General features: G+C 41.3%; 2 protein-coding genes across 3 annotated transcripts; one reads left to right on the forward strand and one right to left on the reverse strand.

The window, feature by feature from the left end:
• Positions 1-49: 49 nt before the first annotated feature.
• On the reverse strand, positions 50-4,835 carry ca6 (carbonic anhydrase VI). Its single transcript, XM_082517886.1, has 10 exons — positions 4,674-4,835; positions 3,924-4,103; positions 3,392-3,540; positions 2,899-2,994; positions 1,930-1,996; positions 1,635-1,792; positions 1,332-1,458; positions 1,113-1,196; positions 982-1,014; positions 50-897 (listed from the first exon to the last, which is right to left on the reverse strand). Exons 1-10 carry the CDS (start codon positions 4,762-4,764, stop codon positions 263-265), a joined length of 1,620 nt encoding a protein of 539 aa, XP_082374012.1. The 5' UTR covers positions 4,765-4,835; the 3' UTR covers positions 50-262.
• An 11,349-nt stretch (positions 4,836-16,184) lies between these two features.
• Positions 16,185-24,746, forward strand: eno1a (enolase 1a, (alpha)). 2 transcript variants are annotated; one of them, XM_082519463.1, is made up of 12 exons: positions 16,185-16,298; positions 18,336-18,430; positions 20,768-20,863; positions 21,340-21,398; positions 21,770-21,839; positions 22,157-22,290; positions 22,437-22,659; positions 23,031-23,228; positions 23,595-23,796; positions 23,877-23,985; positions 24,086-24,144; positions 24,236-24,746. In XM_082519463.1, the coding sequence occupies exons 2-12, from the start codon at positions 18,346-18,348 to the stop codon at positions 24,297-24,299; spliced, it is 1,299 nt and encodes a 432-aa protein (XP_082375589.1). In that variant the 5' UTR covers positions 16,185-16,298; positions 18,336-18,345; the 3' UTR covers positions 24,300-24,746. The 2 variants fall into 2 exon arrangements, with proteins under 2 accessions (XP_082375589.1, XP_082375590.1); XM_082519464.1 differs by lacking the exon at positions 16,185-16,298 and adding an exon at positions 18,114-18,250.
• Positions 24,747-25,181: the final 435 nt, after the last annotated feature.

Genomic DNA, 25,181 nt, shown 5'->3' on the forward strand with positions numbered 1-25,181 from the left:
TAGATGCAGCGTTAAGGACGTGTGAAGGAGTCAGTGAGCAGACAGCAGGTCTCTTGTAAGCTTTTATTGATGACATATGAATGCAGTACATGGCTCAAGCTGTGACGTCTTTTTAATATTGGCCTGTAGGCGCCTTGAAAAGCATTTTGTCCTTTGTAAAACATACCATGAACCCTTCACCAACAATTCAATCAAATCCCCAACATCAACAGATGATATTCTGCCTTGTTGCAGCATGTTGAAGCTCATACAAACAGAAGCATCAGGAACATCTGTACTGACTGTCCAGCTGCACCCCTCCGTACATGCTCAGTTTGGTGTTTCCCCAGCTGAAGACATTTCCCACCACCATGCTGTTATTCATGCATTGCATTTGGTCTCGGATATCTGCTGTGGTCAGCACATAGTCCCACACGTTGACATCAGTCATCTTCCCCACAAAGCCATCAGCATTGAAGATTCCCAGTAAGCCATCCTGGTCTTTGCCCAGAAGGAACACACCGCCAGATCTGATTGTATAATCCCTTCTGAGGTACCGCTGCTCCCCCACCATGCCGTTAATCCAGAGCTCCGCACCGCCGGTGTGCGACGACCAGGTAATGCAGTAGTTCACCCAGTCCTTGGGCTTGAAGTTGTGCGGCAAGTTGACAAACTCGTTGCCAATCCAGAGGCCGACTTCTCTCGCATCCCTGCCCTCTTCGAGGGAGATCATCAGCTCGTTGTCATTGCCGTTGCTGGAGTAGGAGATGACGGTGTGGACTCCTTCGACCTGAGGCAGGACGTGCATGCAGACGGTGAAGGCGTCCAGGTCCATGGGGTGGCTGAGGCTGGCCAAAGCATAACTGCCAGAATCTTTCTCCCGAAAGTTGAGCACCAAAGGAAACAAAGAGACAGTTTCTGAGGACAGAAAACAAGAATCAGGCTGGAGAAGCGCCATCTTACTTTAACTGCAGATCAATATCAAATTTTAAAACCACCCACCATGTCTGGTAGGCCTTGAGCTGTGAAATCCACCTAAAGGGAAGAAATGAGAAAGTAGCAAACACTGCAGAGTAAATACAGCCATCTCTTACATATAGCTATGTTTGGCAGTTTTTAAGATGAGCAAGCACCTGAATGAATGTTCTTTCCAATGGATGTTATCAGACCCTCGATCTTGTGGAGCCTGGATTCCATTTCATCTTGCCGACAAAATGCTGAAAAAACAAACAGTCAAAGGAAGCACTGAGAAATAGACTCAAGCTTGCACATCTCCTTCCACCCAACACCAGTTCTAAGGATAAAAATAATAACATCATTGTGCAATCGTGTGGTAACGATAAGCTACACACTTCCTTTCCCGAGGCGCGGCAAGAAAGAAGACTCCACAATACGCCCATTGAGAGGCTGAGCAATGCGGTAATCATTCCAGAGGGTCTTGTTGTCCATGTCCATCAGTGTGCTCTCCAGTTTCCTGATCTGAACGCCGCAGAAGAGCAGATAAGTTTGTGGCACAGCAGCAAAATAGATTTAAAAGAAACCAATTCCCTTCAACAGTTTTCCACTTAGGACTTAGGCTTATGACTTTATTTTAAAAAAACATCAGTTCTTGAAAAAAATAGTTTTGGAGCAGAGGGCTCTCTGGGCGGCCTTACCTGGTTGTGTGAAAGAGTAATGGGCGTATCAAACACAGTCCAGAGGATGCTCTCGTAGCAGGGCGGAGTGGTGAGGGAGCCCTGGTATCTGAAGAAGTGGTTCAGGTTCTCGGGGAGCATTGAGCGGACATCAAGGTTGGATATGTTCATGGACTGACCTGTGAGGGTTACACAAACACCACGTTAAACTAAACCAGTGAGTTATGGCTCAGCTAGAGGTCACATTTGGATTCTGACCCCAAGTAGAGCAATGTGGGTTTTTTCTTTTGTTTGTTTGTTTTATTGAGTAACTCACCAGCATACTTGATTTTCTTCAAGTTTGCAATAAAATCACTATAGTAGGTGTTCTCAAAATGGCCATCCTGGAAAGAAAATAAAACAAAGCTGTGTTAAAGTTTATGATTAAATTTTCATTGAAAAGAAATAATTCTGACTTGACCCCACAAATGCAGGCTTTAGAGGATTATTACAGTTTTTTAGAACCTTTGTGTTGCTTTAACATTCATCATAAAATTGTATTTAACATGCTTAAAAGGCATTAATACAACCAAAAATACAGATTTATTAACTTGTTTTATAAAGAGCTAGAAACCAAAAAAAAGTTGATTTCTTTAAAAAAAAAAAAAAAAATACAACAACCGACATTTGATGAGTCACTTGTGACTGTTGCACACATCTGGCAGTTTTGGTCATGTTTTTATAGATAAGTTATAATTTTTAGTCATTCTGACTGTTTCATGTTCCTTCTTTGATAGATGTCAGATATTAACTTATGAGTAAAGTGCTGTAGAAGTGAAAATAAAGTCCCAGTTGCATTTAAACTCTCACTTGGATGCATCTAAATTATTTGACTCCAAACTGCTGCTACCACAGTAGATGCCAGCTGTGGTGTTGCTGTGGCGATGACCTCTCAAAGGAAAGGAAAGGAAGCGTCTCATAGCTGAAGGTTACAGGCTGTCTGAGATCCAGAGCAGCCCGGTGGAAACAAGCGCTCATTCACTGTGCTGCCGTGTAGCTGAAGACTCAATAAAGCCTATAACCCGGCAGGATGAGCAGAACAAAGTATCGCAGACTTCAAAGACTGTCAGACTGTTTGCCAAATTTATGTTTTTTCACTGCAAAGTATGTTATTTTTCACTTTCTAAACTTCTCACAGTGTCAGTTGTGGTCTTCTGTCTAACAGAACACTTGTACTCTGTGCAGTTGTGTACGAGCCTAGTGGTTAGAGAGAGAAGAGAGGAAGGGGTATTTGTGGCTCACGTACTTCATAGAAAAAGGCGAGGACAGCAAGCCCGTCTGGCTTATCTCTGGCCTCAGTAAAGCTCTTGTACTTGTCAGAGTTGTAATGGACCACATGCAGCTGGAAGAGAAGGTTAAGAGTCAGGAGAGGTTAAGTGCCAAATATGCTAAGTGACCTGCGATTTGGATGGAAACATCAGGAGATAGAAATGCATTTACTAACTTTAAATTCAGTTTTAATCTAAGAACAAATCGATTGTTCAGCTGTTTGATGAAATGAAAGAAAGTCTTAAAACTGTTCAACATGAAGCTGCTTGTGCGCAGCTCAGAAATGGTTTCACAAACGAGTGCTGATTACTAGATGCAGGTCATTCTGGTTTCCATTCTGATGAAACCCAACATCCCTTTAAACTTCTGCACCTACATTTATAATATATCTCAATTGTTGGTTGAGCATGAGGAGGACATTAAAACCTGGCTTTACTGCAGTGACCAGCCTTTGTGTTTTGTAAGCCTACCTCTGCCATGTAGCGGATCCCGTCTATGGTGTGCTCTGCTCCGCTGGCCTCCAGGTCCCAGCCACCCCAGTGCAGGTGCATCTGGACGGCTGTGTACTTTCCCGGGAGTCCCTCAGTGATCTTCATACTGGGAGGTAGGTCGATTTGAACTGATGGTGACACCAATATATCATCACAAATCATGAATACTTTACATAGCTGCCGCTGTATGTCTGATTTCCGGAAAGCCTTAGCCTACATTTATTTCAGCAGCAGGCTGGTCAGTGTTATCAGTGCTGTTGATGCGATGTGATGCAGTGATGACTTTTCCAAAAACTATTGCAGTCTCGGAAAATATAGATAAAAGAGAGGATTTCTAAAAATGCAAATTCTACCTCAACATCAACGTAAATATTGGCTTTATAGTTCCGGAACTATTGCAGAAAAAACTGTGGTTTGGTGGTCTCTGTGCAAGTTAATAGTGAACTTAGTAAACTTGGTAATTTTTGGTTTTTTGTAGGCTACTATTATTATTTTTGCCGACTTTTCTTACCGGAGTGCCCGTTGTTGGACATGAGAAAAGTCCCTTTCTGCGCGTCATATCCGCTGAATTCCAATTGTAACAAGTCAGGGTTGTGCCTAACGTTGCGCCGCTGGATGTCAATCGGGGACTGCTTCTTACCGCCGCACGCAGGGTACTGGGTTGCCCAGTGCATTTGATCCAAAGCGCCCTCTGTATGGAAAAACAGACAGCTGATTATCCGCTTAAATGCCAAAAGGTTCCTAGAGTGAGATACATGCACGAACAGACTGACACTGTTTGAACTGTCGATTTACATTAGCCTTCTTTGAAATGGATTAACCACCTAGCTCACATGTTACTGGTTCCCTGGCACGCCGGGGGCTTGTTCAAGAGAATAATGTTGCGTCTTCAAATAACATTCATCCCCAGAATCTTAGCAGCAGCTGCGCTGTACACCAAATGGTCCCTTCATGGTTTTTACAAGAGTGAACCAGCTGTTAACCGAAAAGTATTTGTCCAATAAGTCACCCGGGACACCAAGCAGTCAAAGGAATTTGATCTTTGTGAATAAACAGTAATAACCCAATTTTCATTTCAATCACTTTATTTTTTTACAATGCTATTTGTTAATTCATTGTGTTGCACAATAAACGGCTTTACGCACGCTTTACGCACCACTCCTCAACTCCAGTGAAAGCACAGTTCTAGGGGATTTAAAAAAAAATAGTGCCGTAAATTATATTAAAACTAATACAGACACGCTGAAAGAAAAATGCCCACCTTTGTATGTCCAGTGGATTCCATGATGAGGGATGGCATCGCCGACCACATAGGCGAAAAGCGCGGAGAAAAACACGCAGAAAAGCTCCATCGTTGCGTCTCCTGGCTGTGTCGCGCAGACAGTGACTCCTCACAGAGGTTTACTCTCAAGATTGAAACAGCAAGTGAAAGGGGGGCGGGGGGTGAAACTACTGCTGAAAACGCCCAGAGCGCTTCCCAGCAGTCCCACAGTGTCAAGAGAGCAGCTTTTGGCTGTCAGCTGAACTCCCTTTTTAATTTAAGTTTGAGCTCATATTTGATTTCTAAAATCCACTGTCCTCTAGGTCATGTCATTATCAGTGGTTTATGGTTTTTGGCAATGATTAAATGATTAAATCAGTCAATCAATCAGGAGCACCTCTCTATCAAGAAACAAGATCCATTTAGGAGTATTTTCTCTGCGCATTCATTTAACTTGGAAAAATCTCCAAATACAGAGAACGGTCTAAGGCATGGCGACGTCTTTTTAGTCGCATCACACTTACTCGTTTTTGTCACAGCGAGTTCTGATTACTCATATTTCTTGTTATTGCCTCAAGAAAAAAAAATGCTGACGTAGGGTTTTAACAGAACTGTATTAGTGGGAAACGAATGCCACAAACACAATCATACAAGTCCAACTGAAGAAGAAAAAACAGCAACACCATATGGTGGAACTGTGGGAGCCAGTGGCAGGTAGGTGTTAAAAACAAAAAAAAAAATACAACTTGTATCACCTGCTAGTGCATGCTGGTCGCAACTTGCCCAACGCCTCAGCTTTAAACGCCTGAGCAGTCAAAGTGTGTGAAAGGGGTGTGTGAGTGTGTCAGAGTTCGCCTCGGAGGAGCAAATGTCCTTACCAGGATAAAATACTAATAATAAAACGCTTAGTTTGTCTTTAGGGGGGTGCAGAAATGGCCAGTGAGAAATTTTAAAAGGTTAGTTCTGCGTTTCTTTCCTTATATTTTTTCTTCCTCGCCCCAATGCAGCACAAACACACCCTCGGTTTTCAGGTGTTTACAAGTGGTCAGCCCTGGTCACGTTGCACAATGTAGATTTTTTTAAGTAAATATTTAAGTGTTTCTTTTTATTTCATTGAGTATTAAAATGTACAGCACGTTATTGCTAATAAAGTCTTTTGCATCTGTCATTATGACTTGCAACCTCATGACAGCGATGATAGCAGCAACTAATGATCTGAAAAAAGGCGCTGGCCTAAACTCAAAAAGTGTAAAGGACTGTCTCCTTTCATCCTGCTCAGTGTTGCCAAATGATGCTGAAAAACAGGAGTCCATAAACTCATCACTTTTAGGCTGAACTATTGCAGTTCCCCTTTTATCAGGTTGTCAGTAGCTTCCTGAAAAGCTTCTTTCTGATTGAAAATGCTGCAGTAAAAGTTCTAGCAAGAGAGGCAATATTTCTCCCATATTAGCTCCTCTAATATTCACAATCTATAATTATTCACCTTGCATAAAACAGTCCTGAGTGATCAGACCCTGTCATGTCGTAATGACACCACAGTACCATATTGTCCCAGTAAAGATTGTAGGTTTGTTGGTGGTGCCCTCAGTTTCTAAAAGCAGAACTGGAGGTAGAGGCTTCAGATATCAGGGTCTTCTTCTGTGAAACCACTCTCCTTATGATTAGCCTTCAATCTTTGTATTTTCTCAAAGCTTATAGTTAGGACTGGATCCAGTGACCTTGAACCAAGGTCAGGCTGATGACCCCTCACTGTGCACCGAGCTCCTTTCTACTCGCCCCACTTTCACTGCCATTGTATTTCCTAAACTTTGTGCATTGCCTTTTGACTTCCCTGCATTCCCTTGTACCTTTCTGCAGATATGTCTGAGTTCTTTCTTCACTTTTAACCCTCACTTTGGCCAGTTGAGATTGATGGGAAACCTTCTCCGAGTTCGGCTTTGAAGGAGACATCTTCCTGTTGGAAGGTACTTCCTCTTCTCCCCATTGTCTTTGTTTTTGTTAATAAGGATTTGCTGGTTTTCTTTCAGCATTACTGAAAGGGCTTATCTTACCTTTATATGTGATTCTGTGTAGCTCAGATTTAAAATATTACTTAATATTCGTATAGGATTTTTTTTTAATCTGCGCAGAACTAAGGGTGTACAGACCTTTCTATTGGCCAGACAGAGTCTTCCCTTGAGTCGTAAAATGGTGCAGAGATCACAGAAAGTCTCTATCCCTGTGCAGAGAAGATTCATGCACATGATAGGCCTGTAAAACTTCAGCTTCAGTTGTTTTTTTTTTTAATTTAAACTTTGCTTCCTGTATGGATAAAACACAAAAAACAAATGATGCATTGTGTTATCTTTAGACAGAGCCGGAGCAGCTGTTTATCCTTGTTTTCAGTCTTTGTTCTAAGCTAATGCTGCCATTGATCTTCTTAAACAGTCAGGATTTGACCTGTCGAACAAGGTTAAGATCAAAGTATAAGGTGACGTAAGTTAAGAACTGAGAAGTAAAACTGATGAAAAAGAGACCTCAGAATGACACAGATCTCTGCACTGGTAAATCTGTGTGTGTGTACGTGTGTGCCAAGACCTGATTAAATTACAAAGTGATCAAAGGACTCACCTTGATTTAAGACTTTCATTGTTCCAGGCATATCCTTCCTCTCTGGACTGCAGTCCGCAACCTCTTTACGGCCTGCACTTGATTAATACCAGTTGTTTCCAGTGTTTGACTACCAACACCCAAAGGCTGATAAAAGATAGTTGAGGAAACGGAATTGACCTTTACGGGTGAAGTAGCTGGGGAGGTTTCTACTCAGACAAACACTGAGATCATTAAAAAAACCCACAGATACGAAGCCCCTCAGGTCTTTACTTAAACACGCCAAGGCTCAGAAATGAAGCAAAGCTGTCCTCTGCCACAGTAAATCACTAGGTTTATCATTGCCTTGAGGTAAATAATAGTTGTTACGGTACTGGAGTCTAATGATGTAATGATGTCCAGAGCAAGCTGGTCATTTAAAGCTTACATGTGGAGAGGGTGACATGAAGGATTCGGCTGTAAACAATCTGTACATGGAGGGAGTGAAGAAGTAAAAAGCTTCAAAGTCACATTTATTCTGGGTATAATTATTTAAATATGGGATAAAACTGCAGGCATCTTTGTGCACTTGACATTTCAGATACGCATATTCCTTCCTGTTTTCAAACTCTCCTGACAAGCCCGCCGTTAGGTTACAAACCTGAGGACCTGCTGGTTAGTTGTAACCACTAACTTTGACTTTACTGTGTATACAGTCACGTGAAAAAGGTTTTACTGTACATATCAATACTTTTTTTTTTAAATCATCTTGTCCTTACAGATGACTTAAGGTCCTAAAGCTGTTTATATGAACAACAACATATGATCTATTCCACCTTTACATTATTTATTTAAAAAAAATGAAACCATAATGCAGAAGCAGTGTTAAAAACGATTCAGTAGCTTGCAGAAACACTTTAGCAGCAATACATTTTCTGTGTGACTTTATCAGCCTCTCACATTGTTGTGGAGGAAATTTGTTCTCTCATCTTCACAGCGTTCATTCAGTTCATCAAAGTTAGCAGACATTCGTTTATGCACAGTTCTCTTAAGGTCCCACCACAGCATCTCAATCGGGTTGAGGTCTGGACTTTGACTATGTCATTGCAGCAATCTGATTCTTTCAGTCATTCTGTTGTCACTTTGCTGCTGTGCTTGGGATCATTGTCCTGTTGTATGACCCAATTTCAGCCGAGCTGTAGCTCTCAGATAGACAGTTTCACATTTCTTGAAAAATTATAGTTATAGATATACACGGGAGTTTAATGTCACCTCCGTGACAGCTGCTGTAAGGGGGGTTGTGATAATCTGTGTTTGCTTTTCTCCAAATCTGGTGCTGTGCACTGTGGCCAAACATCTTTCACCTCAGCCTCGTCTCTCCACAGGACATTGTTCCACAAGCCCTGTGGTTTGTTGAGATTTGCCAATTTTGCCAACCTAAGCCATGCTGTCATGCTCTTTTAGAGAGAAGAGGCTTCCTCCTGAGAACTCTTCCAAACAAGCCATACTTGTCTTTTTCCAAAAGTCATGAACTTTAACATTTAAAATGCTAACAGAAGCCTGTAAAGTCTGAAATGTAGCTCTTTATGTGTTTTTGCTGGTTCGTCTGACCACGGTCTAACCTTGGGGTGAATTCATGAGGACTTCCTCTGTTTTGAATGTTTTCCACTTATGAATAAACATTCTGGCTGTTGAATGATGCCCTTATAACCCTTCCCAGACTAATGGGAAGCAAAAAAGTCACTATTGTTGTCTTTGTTGGTATTGTGTTAACCAACACCTGAATGCTTCAGACCTGCAAACTTCCAACACTTCTGATTTCACAGAGATGCTCACAATGGCTGCACCTGGCTGCTACTTACCCTCTAAATTCCTATGGAACCAGGAAAGGTGTCTCATATAAGCTGAGGCAGTGTGTCTACTAATCAAAAGATCAGTGCATCAGTCCTTGGTTCCTCCCTGGTTCCTCCTGTCCATGTGTTGGAGCATCTTCAGACATGCTACTGAACTTAAGTTTGCACCCAGTGCATCCATCTGCATGTGAATGTTAGATAAAAATGCTTAGGTATATACAAAAGCACTGTATGAATGCGTGTGTGATTAGGTGAATTAGATTTGTAGTAGAAGCTGCTTTGAATGCTCAAACTGAGTAGAAGGGTATTATGTAAATACTGGTCCATTTACCGTTTAGTTATTCCCATGGCTATTTTTCATTTTACACTAGGTTTTGTTAAATCAATAATGACACAATGTAACACATCATGAAGATTTTATTTAACTCATTTTAGAACCTGGTAAGGACCAGACTGTATTTTCATTATGTCCTGATATATTAAAAGAGGGTGTACTTTCTTTTTTACATGCATCAGGACTACCTAATGCTCTCTAATGCTGTTGAAACAGCTGTTTGACGGTTCAGCAGTGAGCAAGGCCACATGCTACCCTTTGTGTATGATATAGGAGTATGTTAATGTTAATTTTTATCTTTTATTTCTTGTGACTTCTTCTTTTTTGCATCTTTACTTTGTCTCTCTATTTGTGGCTTCAGCTCACACATACATTGTTGTAAAATATGTGTGCAGAGAATGGTCTGTGTCTTGTTCTGCCGTTAAAATTTTAACCGCGTTTTCAGATTGCATAATCATCTTAAAGAAGTCAGGTGTTTGACAAGAAAATGCCCCACATGCCATACTGCTTCACGTGTAACAAGGTAGCGCAGGTGAAGACGTGCAAAATATTTGATTTGAGTTGTGCAAATTAATAAATGACCACCGTTTTCATTCTCTTGAAGAATGGTAATAAAATGAGGATTCCCTTTAGACACTGGCCTATCAGATAAAAAACAACAAAACAGAAATGCAAACTCAGATAAGAGGGGAAGTTAAGTTACTTGAAACCACGCAGTTGAATGAGTATGAGATAGTTATGTGAAAATATATTTGCTAATGGGGCAGCTGTGCAAATGGAAATAACATGGTAGAAAGAATCAACAGGCCTTTGCACAAGGAAATAGCACGGTATAGGAAGAACGAAGGCGTCAAGTCTTTATTTAACATTTTCAGCCAGGCTCCACTGAGCATGAAGGCTCTTCCCCAGTAAAACCCTGCTCACACAGATCCACTCGCTCATACCTGGAAGCTGCCCAGTACAAACACAGTCTGAGTCAGCTCCACTTGAGCAAATTCATTTAGGTCAGCTCAGCAGTGGCAAAACTGAAGATGCCTTCCTCTAACCCTGAGATGTCAAACTCGGACCAGACCGGTGACCGGTGACTGGTGAAAGTCCCCTTTCTGTCAGCGTGAAGAAGTTTAGCTACACATTTAATCCCTGACGTATTTGAATATAAGAAAAAGAAGGGCACTTCTTCGTTTTTCTACATGATAAATAAATGATGCTGTGGTAAATGAAAGAAATGTGTCAGCATTCAATTGAATTCAATTCAATGAAACTTTATTGATCCCGAAGGTTGGCCCCGAAGGAAATTGATTGATTCAAATTGTAAAAACTAAATATTTAAATATACAGAAAAAGAGAAAGTATCAGTTAATTCGTAGAATATATCTGATTGTTTTAGTGTAGACCCAGGGTAAGAAAACAATAAACAAAACAGGAAATTTTCTGTCATTTAGTTATTTATCTGTTAATTAATTACTTTGGTGTAGTATGAATGACCATAATCGAAGGTCTTTATGAGTAGGAGAAGCTTCAAAATCTATTCAAATGCAATTACAAGTTTAAAAAAAAAGTTTATGCCCTCCTTCTTATTTTCCAAAGCTCTGCAGTGGGCTGGATTGGCGTCTTTGCCAGGCAGATTCTGGCCCTCGGGTCTTATGTTTGACACCACTGTTCTAGCCAAGTCTGTGGTTTGACAAACACTGTTTTAATTGTGTGTCTGGAAGACATTAAACTGCTGACGTGCCCACAGATCTCACTCTTCTCATAGCAGTGGATATTCTACGTCACTGCAGAGGTCACCTCTTTACTAGGGATTTCTTGGAGTCAGAGGATGAAAACAGCTCACAGGAAACAAAATAGAGCCAAATGTACCAGAGAGCTGGTTTAGTACAATAGCAAAGGACCTATCATGCTTCATGAGCTTCTTATTCATTCTTCAGCGAACTATCCTCACAGTGTAGAGAGCCTGGGCTTAGGTTGTGGGAAAACATTTAAAACTGGCATGCAGAAACGATCAAAAGCATCAGTTCTCTTATCACGCTTCCTCACTGCCAGGTGCAGCTCTAGAGAGTGGCAGTGCAGCTTCCTCCCACCGTTTCACAGGTAGATGGCAGGAGAGAGGACAGGAAGCCTCTGTGACATATATATGCAAGATGCCACCAACAGGTAGAGATGCTGTGCCCGATCAAGAAATAGTCTGCCACATTACCATAAAAAGGCAAAGTCATCTAACTCTTGGCAGGAAGTAAATAAACAGACCTTACTCTCATTTCACATTTCACACACTAAAATGCCACATCTTCCCCTTTTAAGACTGAAACTGTGGCCTAATGACCAAATATAAACTTTTAAAAAGCTGCAATTGTTGCAAAACTATTACAAATCAACCTTTCTGAGGAACTTAATTGTAACTAAATGCTAATAATACACCTGTTACCGATGCATAGGTTATACACCATTTATTATTAAAGAAGAAAATTTGAGTTTCTGGGTTTTACTGTTGATTTTAAACAAAGTTGATGGACTGAGTAGCCGCTGAGTAGTTCTGAGGAATCGAAGAGCTAAACGGAAACAGGAAGTGAAACAGTCAACGAGGGAGAATATCACAACCTGGCTGTCCAAACACTAATGAGTCACCTCTGGACTTAAAAAAAAGTCATGGCTGAATCATTTTTTAACTCTTTCAAGAATTATCGTGCCCATAATTATCCTCTCAGGGATCAGTGTATACAGAAGTCTTGTTTCACAGTTTGAGCATTTTCTGATAAATGAGGAAAACTAATGACCTTTGAACTGTTACAGGTGCTTTCACTGAAACACCTATAGTGCTGTGCAAAAGTCTTGACCCACCATCATTTCTTCATATTGGAAAATGGAAATATGTGCAGCAGTTAATTAAGACATGCACAAGCATACATACAAATACAATATGTAAGGCAAAAACACAATTCTAAAGAGCTTGAAAGTCAATATTTGGTGTGACCACCTTTATTATGCAACATAGAAGCTCTCATAGGCAAGGTTTCTTGTCATTTCTTCCAGCGACTGCACTTCCTGAGATGACTGAAGAAGGTGCGCCTCCCCAAACCCATCCTTAACACCTTCTACAGAGGCACCATAGAGAGCATCCTAACCAGCTGCTTCACAGTCTGGTATGGAAACTGCCATGCATCGACCACAGAGCCCTCCACAGGTTTGTGGGGACCGCTGAGCACATTATTGGCAGCTCTCTAGTCTACAGGATATTTACACCTCACACTGCATTCGTAAAGCCACTAGCATCATGGCTGACATCACCCCTCCCTCCAACTGTTTATTCCTCTTCCATCCGGGAGATGACACTCCAGCATCAGGAGCTGGTCGGTGAGATTGTGCAATAGTTTTTTCCCCCCAAGCAGTCCGGCTCCTGAACACCATGCTGCCTCCTCCACACTGGACTCTCTTCTCCAGACACTTCTTGGACTACATAACACTCTCCTCTCACTTCCAATACTTGCACTACTCTGTATTGCACTGTTCCACTCTGTCTCTGTACTATTGCATTTATTGTATTTATTCTGTGTACTATTGTATATATTTATTCTCATTCTTTTCTATTTCTTATTCTATTTCTATTCAGGCACAATACTGTTGTACTTATTCTTAATTTATCTTATTTCTTTATAGTTGTATATATGTAATTTTTATTTTTATTTTTTCAGTTTGCACCTTTGATCCAGGAGGACGATATTTCGTCCCATTGTATACTTGAGTGTATATTGTTGGGTTGACAATAAAACTCTACTCTACTTGACTTTAAGCAGTCTTCAGGAATATTTCTCCAGACTTCTTGAAGCACATCCAAAGCTCTTCTTTGGTTTTTGGCTGCCTTTAGATGATCCCACACTGCTTCAATAATGTCAAGGTCCAGCTCTGGGGGGAGGCCTATCCATAAATTATAGACTTCCATTGTGTGTATTTCTATAATGGTATGCTTTTACTGCATGCTTGGGATCATTCTCATGCTGAAAAAATTAATCTGTTGCAAATGTAATGCTTTCCAGATGGTATTGCACGGTGGCTCATAAATGCACAATAACTTTCTGTGTTCATAATTCTACCAATTTTGACAAAATCCCCAACACTACATGACAAGGCATCCACCTTGTTTTACAGATGGTTACAGACATTCACTGCTGTCAGCTCTCTCGACTTTGATTCATCTCACTATAAGACCTGTGGCTACTGATTTTTTTTAGCCCAGTTCTTGTGTAATTTGGCATACCTCAGCCCTGCTTGACTTCCATAAGAACAGCTTCTTGACAGTCACCCTTCCACTGAGACCGTTTCTGATGAGGCTTCAGTGAACAGTAGATGGATCAATTGAAGGGTCATGAATCCCTGAGGTCCTGTGTCAGTTCTTGATGACATGACTCCCAGATGTTTTTCATACTCAGTTGTCTGCAAGCCATGCTGAGATAAGCTATGTTTTTTTGGCTAACACTTTTTTGGTTTTTTTTCTTTTAACACTTTTTTGTTAGAAGAAGTGTTAGCCGCTTCTAGCTACTTCTCCCAAGATAACGCAGTCTGCGTTATCTTGGGCATTTTTTATAGATTCGGCAGAAGAAATGGAAACACATTATGTTTTGGGCTCCAGCTCCCATGCATGGAGTGATGGTGTGTTCTTGTGACAGGCTGCTAGTAACAGGGTGCCTAAAGATACAATCTAATATTGTTTTCTAGCTAAATTGTGTGTGTCGCGAAATCAATCAATGCAGAGCAGTGAAACAAACCACAGAGGCCCCAGAAAAGTGCAATCAAACGATGAGTTTATTAACACACAGGAGAGAAAACATCAGCATATGTCTTCTGACAAAAATACATGTTGAGAACACTTTTAAAGCAGTGAGGTATCCGCCCCTCCATGGCGTAAAAATAGGTTAAAGACGTTAGTTAAAGTAAATGGTACATCTTAGATGGCTATAAACAGACCTAGAACTTCTCATTTCTATAACACCTTCCAAACAAGGCAATAACTTCAAGCCTTCAGGGTCTCTGAGGGCTGGTTGTTGACTCCGGTCATCTGTTACCAAGTAGACTAAAATGCAGTTAGAAGCTAAATGAGTTAAGGCCTCAGGCCTGGCACATTTCTAGATTATATGTGTATTGTAAGCATGTATTGCAGTTATCCTTCTATGCTCTAGTCTTTAACACAATAGACTGTGAAGACATCGCGCTTCACAAAGCTTAAGACCCTCTGTAGACTAAGCAACAACTCTGAATGAGCACAAATACTATGCAATGTGTATGAAATACTTCTGGCCGTACCTGTAATAAAAGTTAACATAATGGAAGGATCCTTAAATGAACATCTTCAATAAACAACTTTAATGCAATATCAATACTGTGAGAAATATTATTAAATGGAATAATGCTGTAAAGAATGTTATTAATGCAATTATATTGATGCAGGTTATATGGCAGCAATAAAAGAATTTCTGTATCTCCACGTGTGTTATATAAACACAGTACTGGATAAGTTAGGTGAACAGCATGGTTTAGGTACCTTTTTATGCTTGAATGATGGGTTAGTGTTAATTGACTTAGCAAACAAACAAAAAATACTAATCTGAAATGATAAGGTGCAAGAGTGGGTCTGAAAATGAATTTAAAAAAGCAGCCAATGTCCAAAGGAAAAAATGTAAATGCCTTCTGAAAGACTGGAAAACTACTGCTCAAGATTTCTTTTAAAAAATTACTGGCTGCTTGGAAGTAAAATGTTTTCTTGTTTTGTTTTTTTAAATAAAGGCTGGCTTAAGACTTTTTTTATTTTAGAATTTGAAGTCTTCTTGGATACAATTTCCTTCCATCTAACGTAAATAAATGTCATTCACAACTGAAAATATCTGCTGTTCAGTATCTGAGCAGCAGATGGCGCACTTGCACATGAGTGCCACACTGACCGTCTCAAGGTCACTGCAGCAGGCTCTCACCATCACGCTCTGATCTGTCATGGGTGCTGCATTCCCTCCACTGCGCAGCTGCATGAACCCACGTCGTGAAATGACGAGGAGTCACAGCACAGACGTGTGGGGGAAACCCGGTACTCACTCATTCATGCCGTGATTCATTACTGCAGTCTTGATATTGATAACTAGTGCAGCCAATCTTTTAAATGTATACTGTGGATATCCAAGTTTACACCTTCTAACTCAGTGCCAGGACTAATAAAATCTTCAAAAAATTCTATATAGTTAAGTAAGAAGACTTTCAGCCCTGATGGTAAATTACCATTTCTATTCTGAGGTGCCTGCTGCAGTCTCTGTAACCCGCACGATGGCTCACTGTGGACTGGGTCTTGTGTAAAATGCATGCGCCCCAAATTTGCCATTCATTTATGAAATCCTTGTGGGGGAAAAGTCGTTGCCAGGAAATGTGACCGTAAGTGACGTGTCCAGCAGCGAAACACCCCACCGGAGATCCCTGCCTGCTTTTCTGCACGTACTCATCTCTGCGTCATCTTTCCGCATTGCAACCGACTCTTTCATTCTCGCAAAAAATAAAAAATAAAAAAAAAATTTCCCAATAGACATCTCTATTAGAAACGCACACTTTATCGTTGACTGTCTACATGCTGATTTTATTAAGGTGATGCTGAGGTTTTAAAACAAATCCGCATCCTCTTCATTTTCAAGGTCTGCCTCCTGACGGTGGTGAACGTGCGTCGCCTCTCGCAACCGTCTGCACTCGTGAGTGAGCTCCAGCCAATGGCGTTGCGCCGTTTCTCAGTTTCTTCCTGATTCCATTCGCTTATCATCCAACCCGAAGCGTCACGAGCGCCTTCTCTGCCTGCCCGCACCAGAGAGAGACAGCTTCGTCCTTGCACACAGTTAGGCCGGAAAGGTAACTCATTTCAATCTCTTTTGGCTTTTTATTCATACTTTTAAGTCATTATGATGATGTTCGTGATTTAAAGGGCCTATTCTAATGACAGCGTTTATTAATATAAAGTTTTTTAGTTTTCATATCATAGTCTAAAGAGTGCTCTTCATCCTTGATATCCTCGAAGTCTTGTCCTTGTGTTAGCTTACACTTCGGGCGCTTATTTCTCATTTATACGCCCACTCATTAAACCCCATTGATGGGTCGGTGGCTCACAGGCTGGAGCAGTTTGTAGCCCACTGTCTATTTTTAAACCACTGCCGTCAGCTGGCGAGATGTCTGTCCATTTAGAGCTGCAGTGTGTGGAGGAACAGGGCGTCATGTTGCAAGCCCAGCTTCCTGCAGCCTGTGTTTGCTGTTTGTTATTAAAGAATCACTTTTAGGGCTGTTTTTGCCTGATAACCTCAAACGTGCGCCACTTCAAGCATTCTACGCTGGCTGAGGCTGTGGGTAAGCTACCAGTTGCTTGCAGCAGACTGGAGGTGTGTCCACCGAGTAAAGGAAAATTACCGTGTGTAGCAGGATTACACGACCTTTAATGTCTCATTTTTCCCCTTCAAGTCAATTTGAGTCATTTCTGTAGCCTCGTAGTATTTTTATGAATCACTCACTCGGTAGGTTATAAGATTACTGATGCAGCTTTAAAAGTTTTTTTCAGGTTTCAGACTAGTGTATATGTAGGAGGCTTGCAACACACATCAAGTTTCAATCCTTAATTATTCATTTTTCTCCAGGTGCCATTATACTCTCAGCTTACATGTTCGCTCCCGGAGTTTGCAATGACCGTGCACCAAAAACAGCAAGATTACCAAATATTAGCTATTCACGTGGCATCCACTGCTTATTATATTGCAGAATTTTTGGTAGCTACAAATATGATGATTAGTTATTTGCTCCAAGAAGGCTAAAATGTATGAAGTCATATCAAATATACTTTCTATATGACTAGCTGTCAAGAACCCAAAGGGTATTTAGCCTGCATGAGGATGGATGATAATTGATGGATTATCCAGTTGATAGCATTTTGTGTAACTCGAGAAATATTAACCTTTGAAGAAAAAAAAAACTAACATGCTGGTAAAACACAGGAAATCTTACCAGCGACATGCCTATTTAAAATGGCATAAATCTTTAATTTGGTTAGTCAAAAGGTCCCCAGAAGTTATATAAATGATTTTATGTACCTAAAGATTTTTTGTAGGCGCATGCAATTGTGCTTCATCACTGTCACCTCTGGTAAAGTTCCACACAGATCTCTGGGGACAGAGGATTTTCCATTGTTTCTGCACTCTGACACAGCTTTCCAGGCTGAACTCGGGAGTTCATTCAGGCACTCAGTATGTGCAGATGTGCAAGGCAATAATTGGAATTGGGCCATGTTGGATAAAACCAATGTAAATCAATAGTGCTGCAGGCATCATGGGCAAACAGTCTCTCTTAAAACCTTCTCTGACCTCTGCTCCTGAAATTTCACGAGATAATGAAAGGCTCCATGAGATTAGACCACATCTCGTGCCTGTAATATCATTGCAGTGAAAGCAAAAGAAACAAAAAGAAGTCAAATAGGTTTTCTGCTAGGTCACTCTCTTATTGTCACGTACAGGGATTTTTTTTTTTTTTTTGCAAACATTTTGCAATGCTGTTTTATAGTCTGATGTAATAAGTAAACTAAAGGAACCCATACAGATTTTCCTCACTGCAGTAGCCACGCCTGTCTGCTATTACCTCTGCCCTCGCAGCCAGTACACATCAGTTTAGGTGGTCTGCACAGCCATATACTTAATTAGAGAACCATCGAGAAGATTTATTGCTGTTTTCTCTGAAATCCATCTTCAGATTATTTACTTGTTATTGTGAGTGTGTCGCCGTGTATCCCAAGTTTATTGCCACCTCTCTACTCAACGCTTTAATTCGTAAGTAGAAGCTCTAAAGGGGCCCGTCTGCTTGACCTGTGAAGGAGTCCTACACTAATCCCTCTTACATTTGTTTCTTCTGCAGATCCAGAATCATGTCTATCCTGAAGATCCACGCTCGTGAGATTTTTGACTCCCGTGGCAACCCCACTGTGGAAGTTGATCTTTACACTAAGAAAGGTACTGTATGGATAAACTACATGCTTTCTTGGACTCGTTTTATATGAATTAAAGGCTTAAGAAGAGAAAGGTTCTTTTATACCTTGCAGCTTGTAAAACCTGATCTTCTAGTCAGTGGTGGCACGGCTCACAACCTAACGTGCATCTACAGTTAAATGCAAGACATTGTGAAGCCTTTGGCTGTGAACCACATGCAAACAGCTGCACTTGTCATGTCTATATTATAGTATGAGTACTGACTCATAGGCTATGCTGGAAAAAGTAAGCAAAACGTTTTCCTAACAACTGTTCCAAGTAAGGAAAGGAGACTGAGTGGGGCTTGTAGTGGTGCCCCCACCTTATGAATAAAGATGTACAAAATCTCTACAACCTGCTAAAAACCACATCTGACGATTGCAAAAGCATACCTGCATGTTTCACAACCCTTCTGGCACAATGTTCTGTTGGCACATAAGACAGCAGTTGAACTTTTGGGCAAAAATATCACGTTAGGAGTTAAAGAACGATGAACACCCAATACAAAATCCTTATTCCAGCTTTAAAGCATGGTGGAGGGGGCCTCACAGTCTAGGCCGGCTTTGTAGCCTCTTGATGGACCACATTTTATGAGTAATCCTTTCAGGAAGTCTGGTGACGTAAAAGGGGGACTCATAAACCCACTTTCAAATGCATGTGTTTAACAGGTAAATTGAAATCGTGTATAACCTGCACATGAAATTATTGTCTGCTAACGTGTGTATTTAGGCAGTCAGACCAGCAACTTGGTAACCTACACTGTTGCCGTCTTCAGAGTGGCCCTCGCTGGATCAGATCAGATGATGGATGTGTGAAAATAGCTCCTGTAAAGTCACACTGCCTCTGCAGCGCTCTCTTACTGTAATGGTTCCTGTTTGGAAGCAGTTGTAGCTCATACAGTAGGTGCTTCTGGCAAACCAGCGAGTTGAGTTGAATCTTCATTTTATGTAAAGTACAGGTGTCAGGGAAATTAAATCTACAGTTCACGTCCCTCTCCTTATTGTGTACCAGTTAAGATAATTAAGCTGTTGACCATAAAGCATCCAAACGCTGCACTGTTCCACACGTATGCTGGAGGTTGAGATCAATTTTATTTTAACTAACTAAAGGGCCTGGCAAGGGTTTGAAGTTTTTTTTGGCAAGCTATTCTGTTATAAGAGCTCAAATAAAGGAACAGCTCAACCCAGTGAAATGTCCTGAGAATTTTAACGAAGCAACCTGAATGGTCATTGACACGGAAATGTGTGAAGCCGGCTACGCTGCCTTGAATGCACTGGTTTGAATAGATTGTCTGCCCTCTTCTGCTGCCCTTCTGTCTCTTCATTAGTTTTGGATGGTTGCTACGTGCTCCAGTTTACTGTAAATAGCACCCTTATTCTTCTTGGGCCCTTTTAAGTCCACCAGACTTGTTTTGACATCATTAACTGCACAGACCAAAGCGAGCGTGCTGCACCCAGAGTATGTCGGTCATAGTAACCGAGATGTGTTTTTGCACTGTTATGTAACCAGCTTCACAGTCATATTAGATAACCCACTATGCTTGTTGCCCATCATGCCATCTGTGTGATGGGCTGTTGGCACAAAAAAAAAGGAATTCACTTTTACTGTAGGTACTTGAAGATTTGCTGATTCATTGCTTTTCTCTACGGCTCTCCTTTTTATTGTGTTCAGCCAGAAAGATGTTAATAATGTGACCTGGATATTTGGCAGCATTCCCCAAAAGCATCCAGGTGATGTCTTGATGCAGATGATTCGTTAAGCTTGAACTCACTGCCTTGACAGTGGCTGTGTCCTCTTGTGCTAATCCCTAAATCCCCTCAGACTCACACCATCATTGCTGCTTCACTGAGCAAGCTGAATAGATTTTTTTTGCTCTGCTCCAATTTCCAATCACTTGGGTGAATCTGAAATGGCTATCCTCTTATATATGGGTGTGGCTTGCTATCATCCCACAGATGCACTGCACATGCTCAGTTGGCCATCTGGCTTTGCCTGTTACATCACAGATTTTGCAGCACAGCCGTTACAACTTCCTCCCAACATGGTTTATTTCATTTTGGAGCAGGAGACGCCTTTAGCTGATACTCACTGCTGTCCCTTGTGTACCAAGTAGCCCCTCCTCTGCACTTGTTGTCCTAACAAACATGTTCCTCTTTGTGAAGACAGCATGTAGAAAGCACAAACCCAAAGTCAGGAAGTATGGTATAATGGTGAAATCAGATTTCAACATATGTCAAAGTCCAGGCAATCTTTTGTTGAATATCTGTGACGTGAAATAGCACTTAAAAGTAACAAATGTGAAATGTCCTCTGTGTCTCCAAGGTCTCTTCAGGGCTGCAGTTCCCAGCGGTGCCTCCACAGGCATCTATGAGGCTCTGGAGCTCCGTGACAATGATAAAACACGCTACATGGGCAAAGGTAAGACATCTCTATTTATTTTACAATCTTTTGTGCCATTTCCACTTTACATTCTGCTCTCTCGCTCCTCATCTTTTACTACTTCATTTCTGATTCCTACATCTCTCTCCCTCCTGTTAGGAGTCAAAAGAGCAGTTAAATATATAAATGATTTTTTGGCCCCTGCATTATGTAACCAGGTAAATAAAGTGTGGAGTAACGGAGTGACTCTTTACATATTGCCGTGCACAGCAGCATGAAAAATGAGTTTGGCTTTTGGAAACTAACCTCGTCGGGCACAAGCAGATGATCACAGATCTAAGAATAAAGGGAAAAAAATAAAAGAGCAAAATAATCACTGGGTAAATTACATTTTACCACTAATTGCTCACTCACACACTGTCTCATACAATTGGATGCTCTGTGGTCATCTGTCTCGCCTACTCTGCATGGTCTTCTTCTGTCTGAGTCAGTCATGGTCTGCTTGTTCCTTGCAGGTGTCTCAAAAGCAGTTGACCATATCAATAAAACTATTGCACCTGCACTGGTTAGCAAGGTAGGACCATTTATTGTTTGACTAATATAACTGTGTTCTAGTGTCAAATGAATTGTGTTAAGAAGTTAGAAATGCAGCAGTAAATGAAAACACAAAAGTGTGTTATTGGTAGCAGTAACTGGGAAATGCATAACTGTATGCACTGAACAGTTTGTTGTGACTGAATTCTACATTAACCTCATGATATACCCAAAGCATCTATAAACCCGTCTATACTAGCAGAACTTCAGTAAAATAACTGACATGGTTTGATTACTCTAACATCTTTGTAGTGTGATCTAATGAACTATTGATTTAGAAATAAACCAGTTTAAGTTCAGCCTCTTTCCCCACCCAGTCCAATTAAACCTGTCATGTTGTGTTTAATCCAGGATGTGAACGTTCTGGAGCAGGAGAAGATCGACAAGCTGATGCTGGACATGGATGGCACTGAAAACAAGTGTAAGATACCAGTGTACTTTACAATATTTTGTGAGGACACATGTATAAATAAAAATATTTAAAGATATTTTTGGTAAATATTGGGCAGTGCATAGGACCATTTAAACAGTATTTCTGCTCCAGTGATGGTTATTTGTTTGTAACCTCCTGAAAGTTTTCAGTATGGAATTGCATATATTGTGTTTGGAGATTTTAATTAAACAGTGTCTAAACCTCAAAAATCCAAAAATGCTCTCCACAAACAATGGAGAACATCACAAGCTATGTCTTGACAGTATATATTATATTGTGAATTATTTGTGTTTACTATCCTGCAGCTAAGTTTGGTGCTAATGCCATCCTGGGCGTCTCCCTGGCTGTGTGCAAGGCTGGTGCTGCAGAGAAGGGCGTTCCCCTCTACCGCCACATTGCTGACCTGGCTGGCAATCCTGAAGTCATTCTCCCAGTTCCTGTGAGCGTCATAGCACAATTATCCAAGGCCTTTTACACTTTATTGATCAATAGGCCTCATAGACCATTAATATCTAATTCAAAGGGTCATTGTATTCATCCATGATTGCATTGGGCTAAAAGCTGGTCCTCTCTGCTTCCTTTCAGGCTTTCAATGTCATCAATGGTGGCTCCCATGCAGGCAACAAGCTGGCTATGCAGGAGTTCATGATCCTGCCCGTTGGTGCTAGCAGCTTCAAGGAGGCCATGCGTATTGGTGCTGAGGTCTACCACAACCTGAAGAATGTCATCAAGGAAAAGTACGGAAAGGATGCCACCAATGTAGGAGATGAGGGTGGCTTCGCCCCCAACATCCTTGAGAACAAAGAAGGTTAGAGAAGTAATCAGCTATAACAGTTATTTCACACAGAGTAAATGGTTATCTTTGCAAACATTTAGAGTCAAAAGTTGTTACTGTACACCTTGAATATTCCTAAAGGGTGTGTCTTGAAAGCATTGAATTCTTAGAGCTTCCAGGAAAGTATCTCCACTTATGTCACTGCTGAAGTTGACATACGGTTTCTAAATTAAGGTCTCAACTCAGTACTGCTAGCATGAGCCTCCAGTGTCAGGTCAATGTGCTGATATGGCAGCTGTCCTAGTTGTGCAGAGCTTTCAGTGGTGACTCATTTTTCAGAATGAAAACTTTGATTTAATTGTCGACAAATGCAGTCACCCTTTTATTGTATGTTGTTTTATCAGCTCTGGAGCTGCTGAAACATGCCATCGCTAAGGCCGGCTACTCCGATAAGATCGTCATTGGCATGGATGTAGCTGCTTCTGAGTTCTACAAGGGCGGCAAGTATGATCTGGACTTCAAGTCTCCCGATGACCCTAACCGCTACATCTCCTCCGACAAGCTGGCTGACCTATACAGGAGCTTTGTCAAAGATTACCCCGGTGAGTTTTAAGTAGATACTTTTTTGTCGTTGTTTGTTTTGTTTTGTTTTATTCAGTGAGTACTGCTCCATGACATTTGAATCCTCATCAGATCATAATGCCCTGTTGCAACTCTATCCATAGTTGTTGCACATGAATGATGTATAGATATGCTCTGCATGTCTATGCAGAGAATCATACATGCCATGCATCTGCAAAATGCATTGTACACTGTCGTCAAAAGCGGAGCAGTTACAAACTTGTTTCTGCTGCCACCAAGTGGCCAACAAAGAGAATAACCAATTTAAGGTTTTAGGTTTCTGTATTTAAAAAAACCCTGTCAGATTAGCCTTTTATTGACTGAATCATTAATTCCTATCCTAACAGTGGTGTCCATTGAGGACCCTTTTGACCAGGATGACTGGGAGGCATGGACCAAATTCACAGCCAGTACCAGCATCCAGGTTGTGGGTGACGATCTCACCGTTACCAACCCCAAACGCATCTCCAAGGCTGTGTCTGACAAAGCCTGCAACTGCCTGCTGCTTAAAGTCAACCAGATCGGCTCCGTCACAGAGTCTCTGCAGGCGTGAGTATCCACAGCACTGCAACACAATCCCACTCATTTACATAAAAGTATTAGTTGGCTTATTGGGTCTTCTCTTTTAGCTGCAAGATGGCCCAGAGCAATGGCTGGGGTGTGATGGTCAGCCACCGCTCTGGAGAGACAGAGGACACCTTCATCGCTGACCTTGTGGTTGGTCTCTGCACTGGACAGGTAAAACTATATCTTGTTGTTTCAAAGCTGACTTTACACTTAGTCAGGTAGTTGCTTGCATGTTACAGACTTGCTCTTATGTGTCTTTATTCCTTCCCAGATCAAGACGGGTGCACCTTGCCGATCTGAGCGTTTGGCCAAGTACAACCAGCTCCTCAGGTGAGTCCCTTCTAAAAACATGCACATTACCGTTGTTGTTTTACAGTTACATGGAAGTCCACTTTAACCAACCATGATCACTGTCTTTTAGGATTGAAGAGGAGCTTGGCGACAAGGCCCGTTTTGCTGGCCAGAACTTCAGACACCCCATCTGAGCTGGTCTTCCTCCTTGGGCCTCTGTGTGTTCATTGCTCATATATAATCCTCACACATACAGTATACGCCACACTAGGTTGCCTACCCTGTTAAAGAGAAGATGGAGAGAAACACCACTGACGTCTAAGTCTGTGGCGTAGGGAGGGGACAGCACGTCCCAGTGAAGTCACAGTTCAGCTCATCTTCAATCTCTGCTTTAGTTCCTGAATAGTGTTGGTCCTTGTGTTTTTGTCTGTGTAACTGTGTGAGAGATTTTTGTTCAGCTTTTCGTGAGTTGTAGTGAATTAGGTCCTCTACTGAGTAAATGAGCTACTGTAACATTAGTGAGGCTCTGCTCTAAGCATTGGTAAGACTGTTGTATGTGCAATGTATCGCATCTGACGAGGTCTTGTGTTGATGTACAAGTCTGCAGAAACGTGTAATAAATAATATAGTTTGAAAAGTTATTCTGAAGTTTTAATTTTGTTTCACTTAAATGCTTTATTATGAAATTATTAACACACACTAAATGCACAATGGCAAGAAAACTCCCTGAAACAGTTGTGAAATTGTTGCCACTTATGCTTACTGCATCTCATAATGATGGTCACTGTAACAGTTCATTAATAATTCATAACTTTCCTTCAAAGAAAGTCAGAGCATCTACAGTAAACGGCTTGTGCTCCATAACTGCTCCTACCTATGTGGCGTAATCTGAAAGCCACCAAGAAGGCGAAATGAGCCCAGAGCTGTAGGGCGCCATTTGTTGGCCCCTGGGTAAAAGAATCCAGAAGCTCGAAGCAGCCTCTTTCTCTACTGAGCCTTGCCAAGATAAATGAGACTCTTTTCACCAGGGGTATGGTACCGCAGGGGATTGCCAGCTGGGTTTGTGCCACACCAAT

The sequence above is a fragment of the Aulonocara stuartgranti genome, assembly GCF_965226115.1.
Source record: "Aulonocara stuartgranti genome assembly, chromosome: 20".
Taxonomy (NCBI): Eukaryota; Metazoa; Chordata; class Actinopteri; order Cichliformes; family Cichlidae; genus Aulonocara; species Aulonocara stuartgranti.